The 18,059-nt window shown below is 44.6% G+C and overlaps 1 protein-coding gene across 1 annotated transcript in view; it reads left to right on the forward strand.

Moving 5' to 3' along the window:
- Positions 1–18,059, forward strand: part of MCC (mutated in colorectal cancers) — a 635,122-nt gene that overhangs the window by 606,019 nt on the left and 11,044 nt on the right. The window contains exon 17 of the mRNA XM_006886681.1: positions 3,432–3,532. Coding sequence (XP_006886743.1) covers positions 3,432–3,532 — 101 coding nt within the window. The remainder of the gene's footprint in view (positions 1–3,431; positions 3,533–18,059) is intronic.

Below are 18,059 nucleotides of genomic sequence, written 5' to 3' on the forward strand. Positions count from 1 at the left end.
TTGGCACCAGCAGCCAGGAAATTAAAAGACATATTGCGATGGCAAAGTCTGCTATTAGGGACCTCACCAAAGTACTGAAGAGCAATGGTGTCTCTCTGGAGACTAAAGTGTGTCTTTAGGCCATGGTCTTTGTAATCACTTGTTATGCACCAGAGAGATTTAGTGACTGGGGTAATCGGGATGGGTGTATTAGAGACTGCGATTAGCACAGGACAGAGCAGAGTTTAGGGCTGTTGTACATAGGGCGGCTTTGAGTCACAAGCGACTCAAAGGCTCATAACAACAACAACATACTGAGTCACTGTGTGAGGTTCCTTTCCTTGAAGTTTTAGTGGCCCTGGCCATCCACACAGTGTAAACTGGAACTTCATGCAGTATCCATGCTCCTTACTGCCACTCTGCTCATGCCTAATAAGAAAAGGCATCAATGTATTGGAAAAGGCAAATATATTGAAAACAGTCTTAGATTGTGGACCATACAAAAAATACTATCAGGCCATATTTAGGTGTAGAGCATCCAGGCTTGTTCCACTAGGTGGCCGTTTTGTGCTGGTTTTTTAAAAAATCTCCTGCAGCCAACACAGCTGTCTTGCAGATTTTATCCACATTCCTTCAGCTCCTTGAAGTTATTACTTATATTCAATGTTGTTGTTGTTGTTGTTGTTGTTGTTGTTATGTGCTCAGCTTGTAGCAACACTATGAACAACCAATTTGAACACTGTCCTGCCCTGTGCTGTCCCCACAATCTGTGAGACACTCAAGCCCATTGCTGTAATCATTGTGTCAATCTTGTTGAAGGTCTTCCGCTCCTTCACCCCTCCCCATCTTTCCAGGAATGATGTCCCTCTTCTTCAAGGAATAACATCTAGAAACATGTCCAAAGTATATGAGATAAAGCTTCATAACCCTTGCCTCTAAGGAGCAATCTAGCTGCACCTTCTCTAAGACATATCTTTTTGGCAATCCATTGGATATTCCGTACTCTCCTCCAACATCTCAGTTCCAAGGCATCAGAGTCAGAAGAATAAGTGATTATGTTCAGTACTTACTACCAAACTTGCTGAGTGAGAGGTGAACAGGGTGAGACAAAGATGCCAACCAGTGGTGTCCCCATGAGTGTCAGAGTGGAACTATGTTCCACAGAGTTTTCAGTGGCTGAGTTTCTGGAAGTAGTTTGCCAGACCTTTCTTCTGCAATACATCTGGGTGAACTTAAGTCTCCAGCCTTTCCTTCAGTTAGCAGCTGGGCATATTAACCATTTGAAACTCCCAGGAACTCTGAGACAAAGATGGTGCCTGTCTTTAAGGGGCTCAGTTCTAGGAGATGTTATCAAATAGAACTTGGTATTGAAAAGAGTGACTGTTATGGGAATCCAGACAAATGCCATGAGCAGGTAGAAGAGGGGACATATACAGGCCTGCAAGAACATGAAAGTGCTCCTGGGCCTTCACAAGAAAAAGTCTGAAAACCCAATTACAAAATGGACAAAAGACATGGCAAGAATTTTCACAGAAGAAGGTATTTGAATGGCCAACTGACACATGAGGAATTGCTCCAAATAACTGGCAATAAGAGAGATGCAAATCAAAACCACAATGAGATACCATCTCACTCCAGTAACAGTGGTAAAGTTTAACAGGACAGAAAGTAATAAATGTTGGAGAGGGTGTGGTGAGATAGGAACTCTTTTGCATTGTTGGTGGCATTGTACAATGGTACAACCATTCTGGAAGGCAGTTTGGCACTTCCTCAAAAAGCTGATCATAGAAATTCCATATGTCCAGTTATTCCATTGCTTGGAATATACCCCACGAAAATGATAACTGAGGCACAAGCAGAGATTTATACACCAATGTTCATAGCAGCATTATTCACCATAGCAAGAACATGGAAACAGCCCATATGTCCAACCACAAACAAATGAATTGAGAAATTATGGCACATTTACACAATGGAATACTATGCAGCGTTCAGGAGCAATGATTTTGTAAATTATTACCTAACTTGGGAGGGACTGGAGAACATTATGCTAAGTGAACTAACTCTGTCCCACAAGGATAAATATTGTATAAAACTATTATTATAGAATGAATATAATGCTCCAAGGTGGGGGAATGTGGGGAGGGTGGAAGCCAAGGGGTGAGGATGTGCAGGGGGAGGAGAGATTAATCATGGAGTTGTACAATTTGGTGGGTGTAGGGATTAGGGAAATTGGAAGAGTCTGTTCTAAAGAAAAATATATTCAAATTTTGTAAATAAATTAGTATAAAACAAAAAGAATGTAAGGTGGAGTTTTGTAAGTGAAAGAAAGGAATACCCTCCATGAAATTTATTGGCATGATAATGGACTTAGACAGTGAGCTCAAGGTTGTCAGAGATGATGAAAATGGCACAGGATTAGACAGGGTTTAGATCTGTTGTTCATAGGGTCTCTGTGAGTTGTACTTGATTTGGGATCACCTAACAACAACATCCACTTTCTAAACAACATGCCTCAGGAAACTATGAACTGTGATAAATGTCCATAGTTGTAGTGGGGCTTCAGGCCTTGTGTTCTTGGGGTCATTCTGAGTCGTGCTCAACTAGAAGGCAAACAACAACAACAACACTGGGACCACTGCTGGCATAGTGGCAAGAAGCTGAACTGCAATCCCAAAGGCACACAGTTCTACTCCACCAGCTGCTCCAGTGGAGAAGGATGGACAGTCTCCTCCCATGTGATTAACTGCCTCTGAAAATCTGCCAAAAGGTCAGCTATGGTTCAGTTTCAACTTAATGGCACACAGAAACAACAGAGGAAAAAGAGAGAAAGGGAACTTGATCTTTAGGATATGCTGAATTTTTAACAAAAGTCATAGAAAATTTTGAAAATGAGTAAGGGTAATGAAATTAGTGTCATCAAACTGTACATTTGGTAATTGTTAAAATTAGCATGTGTTTTGTTATAGAAGGGGGAACCAGTCCTTGGAGAGGGAAAGCGCAAGAGAGGAAGACCCTCAATGAGATGGATTGACTCAGTGCCTGGGGTAGTGGGGGTGGGGGTGTCAGAGACGATGAAATTGGCTCAGGATAGAGCAGGGTTCAGAGCGACTCAATGATATAACAGTAATGATATATATTTAACAATTTGGAAGTAAAAAATACCTACCTGATCAAGCTGTCATGATGATTAAATGAGTTAAAGTGTTCGGGTTTGACCATCACTGGGCACACGATGAGTGCACAGAGCACAGTGGGTGCCATCACGGCCTGTAGCCTCACTCTGTGCTCATCGCTGCCTGTGGCCAACCTGAGAAGACACCACATCTCTGGGAGAAAGGAGATGCTCTTGCACTTGCTTCACTATGATGATTCAGGTGCCAATGTGCCTTGTGCCACTGTCTCCCTGAAGTGCTTCCAGGGTGCTGACAAAGTGCTTTCGCCCTTCTCAGGAGTGTGCTGATGCTGCCTCCCCGGCCCTGTCCCTGGCTGAACTCCGGACGGCGTGCAACGAGAGTGAGCTGGCTGCAGAGTTCGCCAACGCCATCCGCAGGTAAGCACTTGTCTCATGACCCCAAAGAGCAAGTTGTTTAGGAGAAAAGGCTGCATCCTGTTGCCTGTTTCTGTCAGCCCATCATGGATCATGATAGGCCTGCCAGGGAAGGAAGTGCTTCTGCCCATGACTCTCGGGACAGAAATGGAGAAACCCTGTTTATGTTGGGTTGTTTTGAAAGAGGAAGGGAAGGGTGAGTACATAAGCAATCGTTTCAACTGCAAATAAGAAAATCGTATCCCTTCCTGTCTTGTATTGCTCAGTTGAGTAGAGCCCCTCAGACACTGTTAAGTACTGTGACGGTAAAAGCAGGCATTCTAACTTTAGTGTGGATGCTTTGCCTTCAGCACTGGTGGCCTTTTCAGTCCAAAAGCCTCCTGTGTTTATTCAGCTCCGGGAAACTTTCCTCTATGTTTTCAATGTTTTTCCCTGTCAAAACTGCTGTCAGGGTCAGGGTGGTGTGTCCAACCTCTAGTAACCCCACAAGGAGAAATAGTCCCATCAACAACATCCCCAACACTAAACTATTCCCATGAGGTCACACATGTCCAACACCCCTGCCCTTTTGTCTGTCGATTCTAGCATCAACCATCCCTCCTAGGCCCCTCAGTTCTCTGATAATGGGTCTACAACCCCATTATAATGGCAACACAGAACTCACAGATCATACTCATGATATATGAGTGTATAAGAGAAGTTAACAGATTCAATTCAGGCTGGAAATAAGATGCAGTTCTTCAGGCAGGACAGCATCTAGGTGTGCTCACAGGCCTGCTTATCTTCAGCCTTTGGTTTTAAGTCACTGTTACAAAGCTCTCCTAGGTCTGTCGGTTGGTTGGTGAGTTTGATTTAATATTTGAGGAGTTTGCATTGAGTGGTGTTGAGGAGAGTTTAATAGGGTATCTGCCCCTCTACTCCCCAGCAAGCTTGAGTGAAAGCGCTGAGCTCTGGCGCCAGGGGTCGGTAGTCCCAGTTCAGCTGTGTTTCAGGAGGATCTCTGCTTCACTGCTGCTGCCTTCATCTAGGTCCCATTCTGACTCACACAGGATTCCTTAGCCCAGATGGATCGACACTACACTCTCCACTTCTTTCTTGCTGGTAGGGCAATTCTCATTTTTCTACTTCTCAATTTGCTCACTTAAAGCCTGGTAGAAAAGCAAGACTGACCAATCCCCTCATTAGTAATCTACACAACTTATTTGCATGTTCCCACCTAAAAGGTGCTATCTGTTTCCTTTATTTTTTTTTTCAGCCTAACTTCTATTAGCATAGCCCTCCACAGGCATGTGGCAGAAGCTAACGCTAATGACCGGGAAGTCAGTCTTGACTGTATCACACTTTCCCCCCATGTACTCTTTCTGTAGGGAGAAGTAAGTGTTGATTCATCTAGCTGTCTTCATGGCTTAGCTTTTCCTGCTTTCTGTCACTGTCCTTCTGCCATGTAGACTAAGGCTGTCCCATCTAAAAGAATTATTATTTTTTTTTACACTGACAGTGCTTTTCAGTGAAAACAAATCACATTTAAAATGTTCAGATGCCATGTGAGAATAGTGGTTTCAGTATTAGTACAATTGTAGAATTCTTCAGGTCAGTATTCCCACTCACAAATATATCCTTTACCTTTACCCATTGTGGCTTTTGGCCTGTCTTTTTTATGTTGGTGAATAAATCTATAATTTTTTTTAAGTCTTTTTATATCCTCTTGCATATCTCTGAGGATCTTTATGGTACTTAACTCTTAAAATTTTATTTTTGTCTGCTGTACTAACTCTGTTTCTTCATATGTGAGTATATTTTTCAGTTGGAGTTTGTAACTCTTTCTAGATGTTGACTTTCCTGGGACATTTAGAGGCTCTTCTGTGTGTGTTAGGGAATCCTGATAGAATAGTCCGAAGGGAGTTTTGCCCCTTACCTACAAGTAGAGCCTCTCTGTTGGTTCAAATCTGCCTGTGGCTCCGTGAGAGGAGGATGGGCAACCTTCCCCTCCCATGTGGTTTACAGCCTCTGAAAATGCACTGGAGGATAGCTAGAGTCTGCTCCAACTTGACAGTAATGAGATGGTGATGATCACGGCTTTGTATGTTTGCCATTATATTTTAAATTCCCAGGTAGCATGTTTGTGGTACTTTCTTGCAGCCTAACTGCCAAGCATCTGAGTGCGGCACTGAACATCAGTATCTGCCGTGGAGCCAGTTCAGGCACCTGGCATAGCCTGTGTGTCAGGATAGAACAGTGCACCAGGGGTTTTCAGCGGTTGGAGTTTTTTTTTTTATGTTGATTGACAGGTCTTTCTAAGGAGAAGGCACAGCTGCGTGGACTCCAGTGGCCAAGTGCATTAAGTGGTTGTGTCATCCAGGGACACCCCTAGTTCACCCACCCCCAGAAGATGTGGCCCGGCTTGATGATGTGCAGTCACTCGGCGTGCAGTAGCTCATCTTCTGGGCTGTCTCTTCCTCCTCCCTGACTCAAGCTGCTCGCCCCTAGTTCCCGATAGTCAGCACCTCTGGTTGGAGCACCCCAATTTTCTCTGCTTTTGGTTTTTGTGAATTATGATTTATACTTTTCTTCTTCAGGAAGAAGATGATTCTGCCTTTTTTCTTTCTTTCTTTCTTTTTTTTTTTTTTTATGATTGTCCTTGTTTCTGGAGCCATCCTTGGCTTTCTAACATGCAAATGAAGGATACCTTTTCCATCATGTCTGGGAATTTCCGGTGGAGAGAGAGGCTCTGAGTTGCATTCGGTCTGCTTAGACCTAGGGCTGTTTATCTTCCAGTAGGGCCCTCAGCTGATGGTGAGTTGGAGGCTGGCTTAATAGGGAATTTCACTACCCTCCTGATTAACTCACTGTCACTTTTGTGTCTTTCCTTCCAAGTTGTAATCGCTCTGTTTTGACACTGCCAAGTCCTCTGACCATGTGGTTAAATTGTAATTGCTGCGCTTGAGGCAGGAGGGAGAAGCAGCAGAGGAGAAAATTCCACTCAGTGCATCCTAGCGGCTCAGCGGTGCCAGGAACATGGGATGAGAATCCACTCCCTGGTTGCAGTGTGGAGCCATGTGGATACTGTATCTGGAAGCTAAGCCCCTAAGTTTCTCAAATAACCCAAACCTCATGGGCCTGCTCTGGCTCAAGAATGAAGCAGGTTCTGCTGACTAAACAGAAAGAGATTTCATTTACTCTGTCAGTTATGATGGATTTCCAATAACCAGGCTTTAAGTCGGTTAGCATGGATTTCTAATCAAGACTCAGATATATGGAGCCAAGAAAAACCCATAGGACTGGAGGAAAAAAGGCAGATCGCATAATTATACTGTAAATACGGCTTAGAAGCTGGAATGATTATCTCATGAGGGTATAAAATAGATACCTAAGGGCTGTGGTTTAGGGGTGTTTTATTTTTAAAAATTAAGTGGAAAGCAACACTTTCTTTGGACGTATTAAATCATGGTCAAGGTAGTGGCTAAGGTCAGTTGGGGAACTCTTAACTAGCATTTTCTGAAATGCTCCTTCCTTGAAGAGGGATGGCTCCAGGCGCCAAAGCTGTGGGCTGGCTAGATGGACAGTGCAAGTGTGGAGAACGGGTGGGGATGGGGCTGGCAACGGGCCTGGCTTGAGTAGAACCAAGCTCTTTCCCAAGGGGGTGCTTTTAAGCCACTGGTCATGGGTTGCTGTCCTTCACTCCCTTGTCCCCCTTAACTCACCAGGCTTCTGTATTATGCAGGCCCTTGCTGCCCACCACCCAAACCTGCGTCTCTTGGTTTTCTTTCATCTTTCAATCAGTTGTTATTGCTGTTGTGGTGGTGGTTATATGCTATCAAGTCGACAATAAATTTATTGAAACTTTTCATTGTGTTGTTAGCTGGCATCAGATTGATTCCAGCATGTGGTGACCTTGCGTGTGCAGAGTACAACGGCTGCAGAGAGTGCCCAGCACTCTGACTTTTCAGAAGCTGGTTGCCACGCCTGTCTTCCAGGAAGCCTGGGAGAGGCTTCAAGCACTTTCAGTTAAACATAGTCATGAGCTTACCGTGTTGCGCTGTCCATCTACTCCTTTAAGCTTTTTTTAGGAAATACCAGATTTACCTCTTATTATTGCAAAATAATTATTATTACTGCAATGATTCTTACCACTGGACCAATAGACAGCATCATGGTGGATGGTGAGGAGATTGAAACTGTCAACAGCTTCATCTTGCTTGGATCCACAATTAACACCATTGGTACCATCAGTCAGGAATTAAGGAGACACATTGCACTGGGAAAATCTGCAGTTAGGGACCTCTCCAAATTATTCAGGAGTAATGGTGTCAATTTAAAGACTAAGGTTCATCTGATTTAGGCCATAGTCTTTCCGATTACTTGCTGTGCATCTGAGAGCTGAACAGTGAATAAGGATGACAGAGAAAGAATTGACACCTTTGAGCTGTGATGTTGGAGAAGAGCACTAAACATCCCATGGACGGCCAAGAGAATGAACAGATACATCTTGGAGAGGGTGCAGTCGGAGTGCTTTTTGGAGGCAAGAATGATAAGACTTCACCTCACATATATTGGGCATGTTGCTGGCTATTCCTTAGAGAGGGACATAATGCTGGGAAGGGTGGAAGGTCAACGAAGAAGAGGAAGACCCTCAACCAGGTAAATTGTCAGGAAGTGTGAGGATGGCATAGGACAGGAATAGGGTTCAGATCTCTTGTTCACAGGGTTGTAGTGAGTCATGCTCGACTCGGCAGCACCCAACAACAACATTACTGCAAAAATGGAACTACTTCCCAACTTACTTTTCTTCCTCTGAAATAAAACCAGGATGCCACACAGTCGCATGTTTACTACGTAACTCCCATCTGGTCTGATTTCATCTCCCCCCGCCCCACCTCCGCTTCCACGAACATTTATTGCTGTTTGCTGGCTCTGGTATCGCCATAAAACCCCATCTGGATAACCAGGTTTCTCGTCTTGTACATGAGGTGCTTTGTTTTCAAGGCATCTTGTTTTCACTGCTGTCTGCAAAGGCTGCATGTTACAAAGCTTTCTTCATCTCAGATCCCTCTTTTGTCTTCTTTTTTGGTCCTAGTGAAATAAAACAGAATTGTCTTTATATTTTTAAAAAGTATGTTTACAATTGCAGTTAAGTGAAACGAGTTTGTGTCTCTGGTATGTGCATCTCCGCCTGTGAAAATGAATGAAGAGAAGCAGGTGATGTTCTTTGTGTAATTCAGTGGTGGGCGGGCATAGCGAGGCTAAGTGTTGTCCCAAGATCACACAGCAGCCAGGGGGCAGGCTCAGGCCTCCGCTGGACCACTGTGCAGCCCACAGGTGCTGGCAGAGGGTCTGCTCAGATGTCAGCAGCCAGGTGAAAGGCAGTGTGTGGTACTGCCTCAGATGATTTCATGTCACCTTCCACTTGCTCTTGAACCAGGACAGCTCCCAGCTGAGGGAGAGCTCAGGACCTCACTCCAGCTCTGATGTGGCTTCCTGCAGATGTCAGCTGCCCTGCTCCGAGGGGAAGCCGCAGGCAGTCACCTCTTACCACCTCTTCTCCCTGGTGACTCTGCTCTTGAGCAGCTTCGCTGCATACCATCCATGTCTGTTTGTGCCAGATGGTTCTGGAACATGCTAAGTAAATAAATTGGTCACTGTTGCCACTCAGACCACTGTCAAGAGGTTCATCCCTCAAAGAGAAGCATATAGACCCTCCTTGAGCACCAAGCAAGCCTACAAACACTGCATACAAGATCCTTGTAATGGGTAGGGGGGTCATTTGGTGTGACCAGAGGGACCCAGGTCTGGAAGAGCTGGATGTGACCCCTGAGAGGGGGTGGAGCTGCTGAGACAAGAAAAGGCAGACTCAGAGGCAGGGGGGCCTCCTGCAATCTGTAGACAAGGAGAGTGAAGCTTTTAGGAAGAAACTGGTCTGCTCTCCACGCACTTTCAATCACGTATGCAAATTTAACAAAAGCATCATCTACTTCTTCAGCGCTTCCTCAGCACCCCCTTCCTACCTTCAAGGAAGAAATCCCTCTTCCTTACCAGAGCTAATCTCTGTCCCACCAGCCACAGCGAGGGTAGCAGAACAACGCCTACCAGGCAGAAGTCACACATATGACCCAGCACTGAGAGGGTAGAATGCATCTGGCTTGGGATAATGGAGCCAACGCGGGTTCAGTCCATGTCCCTACCCTCCTACTCCCTGTCTCTTGTCCCTCATTGCAGAAGGTCTTCTTTTAACAAGTGGAAGGTGTAGCCACCAAAGGCTGCCTAAGGGGCCTGTATTTTCTGAGATCTCATTTGGTTGGCCCTTCCCCTGATTCATCTTGCATTCCCTTGGTTCTTGGAACCTTTCTCTTCCTGGCTGTCTTTGTTCTCACCCCTTCTTTATAACCTCTTCTCCTGTGATTGCTCCTGCTGACAAGCTCACTATCACTTGGTCAAGCCCCCATCATCTTCGAGGCTGTAGGGCCCCCTGCGTAATTTCCTTGACTGAGATCTCAGTGTCAACCCCATCATTATGTACTAAATGTTCACTAAAAATCAGAACAGGCAAGCACTGTTTGAGGTGCTGGAGCACTCAGGAAGACAGACAAGGCTTCTGTCTTAGTCTATTTGGGAAGGAGACTCTCAATAAATAAATCAACAGATAATATAATTCCAGATATCTGTACGGGCTGTAAAGGCAAAACAATGCATCAAGTGGTGAGGAGCACACTCGGTTAGGCAAGGATGAAGAGTGAACACCATCAAGAGAAAATGGGACTAAAAAGATTCTAGATCAAAGACAGAGCCAAAACATCTTGACCCATCTACCAGCAGAGGGTGACACAGAGGTATTTCAAGAACTGAAGTGTTTTTAAAGGGAGCTCTGGTGGCCTAGTGTCAAGAAGCTGCACTGCAATCCCAGAGGTATGTGGTTCGAATCCACCAGAAGCTCTGCTGGAGAAGGTGGAACAATCTCCTCCTGTATCATTCAGCTCTGATTTGACACATATACACATAAAAATTAAAAAGAAAAGGAAAAAAAATTGCACTGCAATCCCAGAGGTATGCGGTTCGAAGCCACCAGATGCTCTGCTGGAGAAGGAGGGACAATCTCCTCCTGTACCAGTCAGATCTGATTCGATGGTACACACAAAAGAAAATAATAAAATTTAAAAAAAAATAAATTGTTTTTAAATAACAGACAATGCGTGTCAAATTGAAGTGCATTTAAAAAGAATCAGTAAGAAATCAAGACAACCCATTTGTGAAGTTTTGTTATAAAAGGAAAATTATCGAGGAAGCTTGATTATGTATGTGTATATATAAAAATATATTTATGTATGTTTGTGTACTGAATATCCCATGGACTGCCAAAAGAACAAACAGGTATGTCCTGGAGAAGGCGCATCCAGAGTGTTCCTTGGAAGCAAAGGTGATAAAGCTTCATCTCACATACTTTGAGCATGTTGTTAGGAGACATTATTCATTGGAAAGGGACATGATGCTTGGAAAGGCGAAGGGTGAGTGAAAGAGAGGAAGATCCCAGTGGACTGGACTGACACAGTGACTGCAGCAGTGGGCTCAGGTGTGCCAGAGGTGAGGAGGATGGCACAGGATAGGACAGGGTTCAGGTCTGTCGTTCACAGGGTCTATGAGTCATCCTCTACAGCACCTAACAACATATGGATGTATAATATGAGAGATAAAGAACAGATTCGTGTGTTCCTCAGAATAATATTAAGAAAGGGAAATCTTTCAGGATTAAAGAACAACCTAAGATAGAAACCTGATGGTCACCACTTACTAGTTTTTACTGCTGTGTAACAGATGACAAATTCAGATGAAAGCAACTCACACTTACTAGCTAGGTGTCTGTCCATAGATCAAATCTGGACAAGGTGTGACTGAGTCTCCCAGGCTGAAGCCAGGATTGCAGTGGGCTCTGTTATTATCTGGCAGCTGAGGGGAAGAATCCACTCTCTGGTACATTCTGCTTGTTGACAGATCCAAGCTCTTTGTGACTGCTGGACTGAGGTCCTGCTTCCTTGCTGGCCATTGTCCAAGAATCACTCTCCGTGCTTAGATCCTGTGCTCACTCCGTAACTACATGATCCCTATGTCCTCAAAATCAGTGACACCCTTCCTGCCATCAGATCTTTCTCATGCTTTTAAATCTCTTTCTAGGAAGAGCCTCGTCACTCTGAAGGGCTCACCCAATTAAATGAGGATCACCCAGGATAATCTTCTTCAAATCAACCTCGACTTAATTACATTTGCAGAAATCCTTCCCCATCCGCACCTAGATCAGTGTTTGATTCCATAACTAAGACAAGGTCACTGGAGACCTTTGAATTCTTGGAAATCTGCCTACTCCACCCACCACTGAAAACCTTCAGGGGCCTCCCACTTGTCTTGTGTCCTGCTTCTTGGCGAGTGTGCAGTGTGACCACTGCCTGCCCTCATTTGCAGAGCTCTGCCGGTGCAGTGGCTACGTCCTCAGCTGTTGACAGACAGCCTGGCAGTTTGAACCCACCAGCCATTCGGCAAGAGAAAGAAAGATGTGGCAGTCTGTCTCCATAAAGATTACAGCTTTGAAAACCCTTTGGGGGAGTCCTCTGTCCTATAAGGTTTCTAGGAGCTAGGAATTGAATTGACAGTAATGGGTTTGGGGTTTTGGCCTCTTCTGTGCTCTAGGACTTTATTCCTGCTGTTGTGTCTGCTCATTCCCCCCCAGCCCAGCCCCACCACATCCCAAGCATTCACATCAATGTAACATCACACTGTCTGTCACATGTATCTGAATATTCCCGTCATCCACCTCTAAGCAATAATGATATTATCTACTCCTGCTTCCTGTGCATTCCCGTAGGTCCTAAATTTCCTTCTGTCATGCAAATCCTCATTGCTCTTGTTTCTTTTTTTTTTTTAATTATTTTTTTGTATGTGTACCATCAAATCGGATCTGACTGCTATAGGAGGAGATTACCTCTCCTTCTGCAGCAGAGCATCTGGTGGGTTTGAACCGTGTACCTCTGGGATTGCAGTGCAGCTTCTTGCCACTAGGCCACCAGAGCTCCCTTCTTGTTTCTTAATGTACCTAGTTCCTCCGCCAACCCTCCAAACCCTTCCCAGAGAAGGAATGTTCTTCTCAGGCCAGGACCGTGGCTTATTCAGTCTGGCATAAGACTTCAGTCTCCTTGGCTCAGTTATTCCTTCTCAGCCCAGAATTGAACACCTCCACACAGATATCATGCTAGGCCTTAAAGTAGTGCATGTCCAAGGCAGGAATTTGAAATCTCACCGGCCTTTGAGGTTGTTGTAGCCTTCAGAATCATCTAATGCTAGTAAAAATTCTGTTCTTCTAATTAGTATTACAACTGGAACCTCTCTCCTCTCTGCCTCTTGCCAGTCCATCATATAGTTTCGTCCCTTAACACCATTTATTCCTTTCAATTCAATTTGCCTGCAGATCCTGAGAAAATGGAGGAGCATCCTGATGGGTCATTTGCCTGCTCTTACCTGGGCTTGTCCACAGAAATACCTTGAAGTGCACTTTTACGTAGCAATCCTCAGTGACTTAGCTTTGGAAATCATCCGTAGGTGCCAGTATAACTTCCTGGTCCATATTTCAATTATGTCCCTTACATACAATCTGTAGTCAGGTCATTCTGGGCAGTCACTTCATCTTTCCAAAAGTAAGGGTGCCCATCACTCACTCCTTCCCTTTGCTTCCCCTCACCTGTGGTCCTTCCTGCTCATCTCATCCGATCAGAGCGTCACCTTCCTGAAGCTTCTCTGAGTCCCCTACTGTGCTGACTACCCTTTAACCATCACTGGCCCACAGAGCACTTAGCTATTAGCAGTCATGCGTTAACACAAACCACAGGAAATGTCCTCAAAGGTAAAAATCCGTGTTCACAATCCAGGATCTGCTCAGCTCTAGAAATCTCTCCTGACGTGCAGGAACCGGCATTTAACCTTGAAGAGAATAGACAAAAATGGAACTGGTTGGCCCTGTTTATGAGACATGCAAGTAGCAGGAAATGAAGACGGAACGGAGTGGAGTTCCTTACAAAAAGGAAGCACCACTGAGCAAACAAGCAAAGTCTTCACCATTTTATTAGTAGGTCTGTTATTTTAAAAGATGCTGTTTTATTAAACTCACGCTTGCTGATTCTTCATATTTGGATGATTTATAATAGCAATCAAGGAGTGAAAGTTGTGCTTAGAATTCCATAAAGGCACACGGTGTGCCGTATGCTAATGGGATATAAAGTTCACCCGTGAGTCCAGTGTCACGTGAATCAGTGTCTGAGCTCCGGAACCAGGTCGGGAAGGGCAAAGGTGAAGGCTGAGGCTCACTTAGTAGAGCTCGGAGAGAGGCCCTTTTAAAAAGAGCCAAGCTCCTTGCTACAGGGCTGGTTCAAGCCTGTGTAACAGGAGAGCTGTGCACCACAGGGTCTTCTTGGCTGCAGTCTTTACAGAAGCAGATTGCCAACCCTCTCTTCCGTGGCACCACTAAGTGGATCCAAATCCCCAACCTTTAGCTTAGCAGGCGAGCACAAACTCCACACCATCCAGAGACCTGGGATCTGACAGAGGCAGAGCGACGCAGAACATTAGAATGACGAACCATATAGTATAAGCAGTTGCGTGCTAATTGTACACTATCTACACATTTACTGGACAAGAAGCATTCTTGTGAGAAAGTCCAGACAAAAGAGATTATTACCATCATCTTGCTGCTCCTCCAGGCAAAATCAAGTGAGGTTAAAGTATTGCATCATTATCTAGGGACACTTAATCCTGACTTCCACAGGAAGAGTCAGTGCCTTTGAATTGTGCTGTTAGTGGATCATACAGAATATCCTATGGACTGACAAACGAACAAACGAGTCGGTCTTAAGAAAGTGCATCGACATTGCTCTTTAGAGGCACGGATGGTGAAACTTCACCCCACATACATTGAGCATGTTGTCAGGAGGGGCCAGTCTTTGGAATAAGGCTGGGAAAAGTAGAGAGTCAGCAGAAGAGAGGAAGACCCTCAACGAGATGGACCGACACAGTCACCATCCCAGTGGGGTCGGGCATCCTTGAGGATAGTGCAGGAAAGGGCAAGGTCCGGGTGTGTTGTTCATAGAGTCACTGTGAGTTATAGTCGACTCCACAGACATAGCAACACAGCTTGTTTAACTTGTGCACAAGACTTTACGAAACACAGGGTACCAAGATAAGATGCTTCAGAACACAGATTTGCCACGAGTACCTGCATTTGAATCAGCTCTGCAGCCCGCTGGCTACAGGAGTCTCTTAAAGTGCTTCGGGTTCCTTGTCTATAAAATTAGCAGAACAGTACTGACTTCAAAGACTTGTCTGAATTAGTTTATTCTTGTAAAGCTCTTAAAGATTAGTCCCTCACTGGATTTTGTCTTTAAAAAAAATTAGTCACAATAGGGTTTGATGATTACTGTTGTTGTTGTTGTTGTACACTGTGGAGTCAGAATCAATTCATAGCTGACACTCTGGTGGGTTTTCAGAGGCAGTTATTCAAACAGGAGGAGATTGCTATGAAGCAGCTGGTGGATTCGACCCGGGCGCCTTCAGGATTGCAGTGCAGCTTCTTACCACTAGGCCACCAGAACACACTTGATGGTTACCATGAAGGGTGTACATAGGGTGTTGTGGTAACTGGAGATCTCTCTCTCCCTGTGTGTGTGTGTGTGTGTGTGTGTGTGTGTGTACTCGCGCACGTGCACATGCATGCATTTCTAATTAAATGTGGGTTGCAGTGAATACTGTGGAGGAGATGACGTTGTCACATGTAATAACTCAGGGAAAGGAGTTAGATGGGATGGCAGAGGTGCACTCCACACAGCACTCTGCAGTGAGAAGAGCTTGGTGTGTGCCTAGAATGGATACACTTCCAGTGGGACTCAAAAATGGTAAGCAGAGAAAGGTGACATCAAAGACAGATGTCAGCCAAGCAGAACTGGATTGGTCAAAGACTGACCACAGATTGTACATCAAATGCAGGTGAAATCCATTGAAAACTAGTAGTGTGATCAGATTTGTCTTACTGGAAAATTACTCTGGTTGTTCTGTGAGTACCAGTCTAAGGATGTGTAAAGGTAAGAGCAGAGAAACCAATTAGGAGTCTGTATGATTATCCACGGGAAAAGGATGGGCATCCCCTCCCTTGCAATTAACTGCCTCTGAAAACCCACTGGAGGGTCAGCTATGGGTTGGTTCTGACTCAGTGGTACACAATAACAACATATTTATGCAGGTGAGAAATGATGGCAGTCTGGGACCCAGTAGTTGTGGCAGAAATGGAGAGAAGACAAGACTTGGTGGGTGTTTTGCTCACAACGGTTGTGGTGGATAAAGGAAAGGAGAGAGAAGGATGCCACCAATAACAGATATGAGTTCCTGGGTGAATGGTGCTACTTACCATTTGGAGGGTGAAGTAGGAGGTCATTTCAAAACTTCTGCTTTGGACATGTTGAATTGAAAATGCTTACTAAGTGGAGATGTCAAACAGACAACCCCTGCATAATGACCAAAGACCTGGAAATTAAGTTGTCATTCATTATTGGCAGCTTTTAGGAAAAGAAGAGGGGATGGAGACAATCATTTAAGCAGAGTATGGCATTTCAAAGATGATCCAGAGCTAAATCCTAAGTATCTTCCACTATTTAGAGGTCAGAGAGCTCTGGTGGCATAGTGGTAAGGAGTTAGGCTGCCAACCCAAAGGCACACGGTTCGAGTCCACCAGCCACTTCATGGGAGAAAAATGGGCAGTCTCCTCCCATGCCATCTACTGCCTCTGAAAACCCTCTGGAGGGTCATCTAGGAAGTGGTTTCAACTTAGTGGCACTTAACAACATTTAGAGGCGAAGTTAAGGAGGCAAGAGCCAAAGGCCAGCAAAAAAAATTAAATACAGTCATTGTTGGTTATCACAAAGGAATTGGTCAGGGAATGGTGAGGTAGTCACCCAAGTCACATGATGCTGGCAGAGGTCAAAGGAGACATTATCTGAGATTAGAGCAGTGACCATCAGATGTGACAACATAGAGATGGTGTCACCCTGGTGAACCAAAGGCTGACTGGGCTTAAATAGTGAATGGAAGGTGAGAAAGAGACAAACAACATATGCAGACAATTCTTTCAATGACTAATTTGGTGTAATTAGCAATTACCAAGACATTGCAGGCCTTGTGGCTACGTGGCTGTGGCTCCCCATGGTTTGGTCTGATTACAGCTGCTGGGAAAGGTTTCCTGCCCAGCAGCAGAGCCACTTACCACCTCATCAGGATGGGGCACTGGCCGTGGACCCCTGCAGCTCCTCACTGGGCCCTCTAATCACAAAGCATAGCTGCTTGCCTTTTTACTTCAGGGAGAATAAAGGTTCTTTCAGTGATTACTCAGAAATCAGGCTAAGTAGGTACTTTGACAGATTTATCTTTGTGTCTTGCCCACTTTATTGGAAAGCCACCTTGGCTTTTAGAAAGTTAAAACTCCCACCTGGAGTCTGCAGCTGAAATTCTTTGTTTTCACATCACTCCACTGTTTAAAATGGTTGCTGTTTGGGGCGGGCGGGGAGGTGGAAACAGATGGAAAATAAGGCAACATAAGCACATAAACACACCCTTGGCCTTGTGGTTAGAGATTACCTTTTGTGATTAAAAAGAACCACCTAGATCTTTGGTGAAAGTCGCAAAAACTGGAGTGGGAAGACTGGGTGACTTGCATTTCCACAGTAGTATCATCATCCACCCCTGTTGTTTTTACTTGATGGTCTGGGTTGTTTCTGAGTGCCTATGCTAGTAGGAATTGGAAAGCGAGGAAGGAAGAGGCTGTGAAAGTCTGGGCATTCTCCAATTTATAAGGACATTACTATAGAACTGGCAAGTAGAGCCTCTCAGAGTTCTCATTTTATTATCTATACACACCTTGTGTTCTTGTTATGTACTTCCTAAACAGAAAGTCAGTTTGAAATCAGAAACTAGGGGGGCGGAAAGAAAGAAATCAGAAACTAGAAGGAACCGCTGAAAGTAGTACAGGTGTGAAAGTGACTTCAAGTAACAGGTTTATGGTCCTTAACTTTTCTTTGGGCCCTCTAAGAATCTAATGAAAGCCATAGTTTGAGAAACTATAGATACACATGTAATTCTGAGTTTAAGTCCAGAGTTGACAGGAGGCTATATGGAAATCATTCTCAGGCTAGGGTGAAGAGCTCACCTGCCTTACCAGTGTCTAAGATTTGCCTGATAAGAAGGATCACCTGGAACTCTCTGGCGTAAGACATTATGAGATACACTACAAATCACAAAAGGTCAGCAGTTCAAGTCCATCTGTCAGTCTCCTCCTATTAAGATTTACAGCCTACGAAAACTGGTGAAAGGCCACCCGGAGTAAGAACCGACTCCATAACAGTTGCAGTTTTATCTGGGGGGAAGGGGACGCTAAAATTCCTAGTTCTTAATTCAAACCAATTAAGTCAGAATTTCCACAGAAAAAACTTGGGACTTGTAAATGTGTTCTACAAAGTGA

This window comes from Elephantulus edwardii, unplaced genomic scaffold (assembly GCF_000299155.1).
Source record: "Elephantulus edwardii isolate Elephantulus edwardi_28Jun2011 unplaced genomic scaffold, EleEdw1.0 scaffold00050, whole genome shotgun sequence".
NCBI classification, from domain to species: domain Eukaryota; kingdom Metazoa; phylum Chordata; class Mammalia; order Macroscelidea; family Macroscelididae; genus Elephantulus; species Elephantulus edwardii.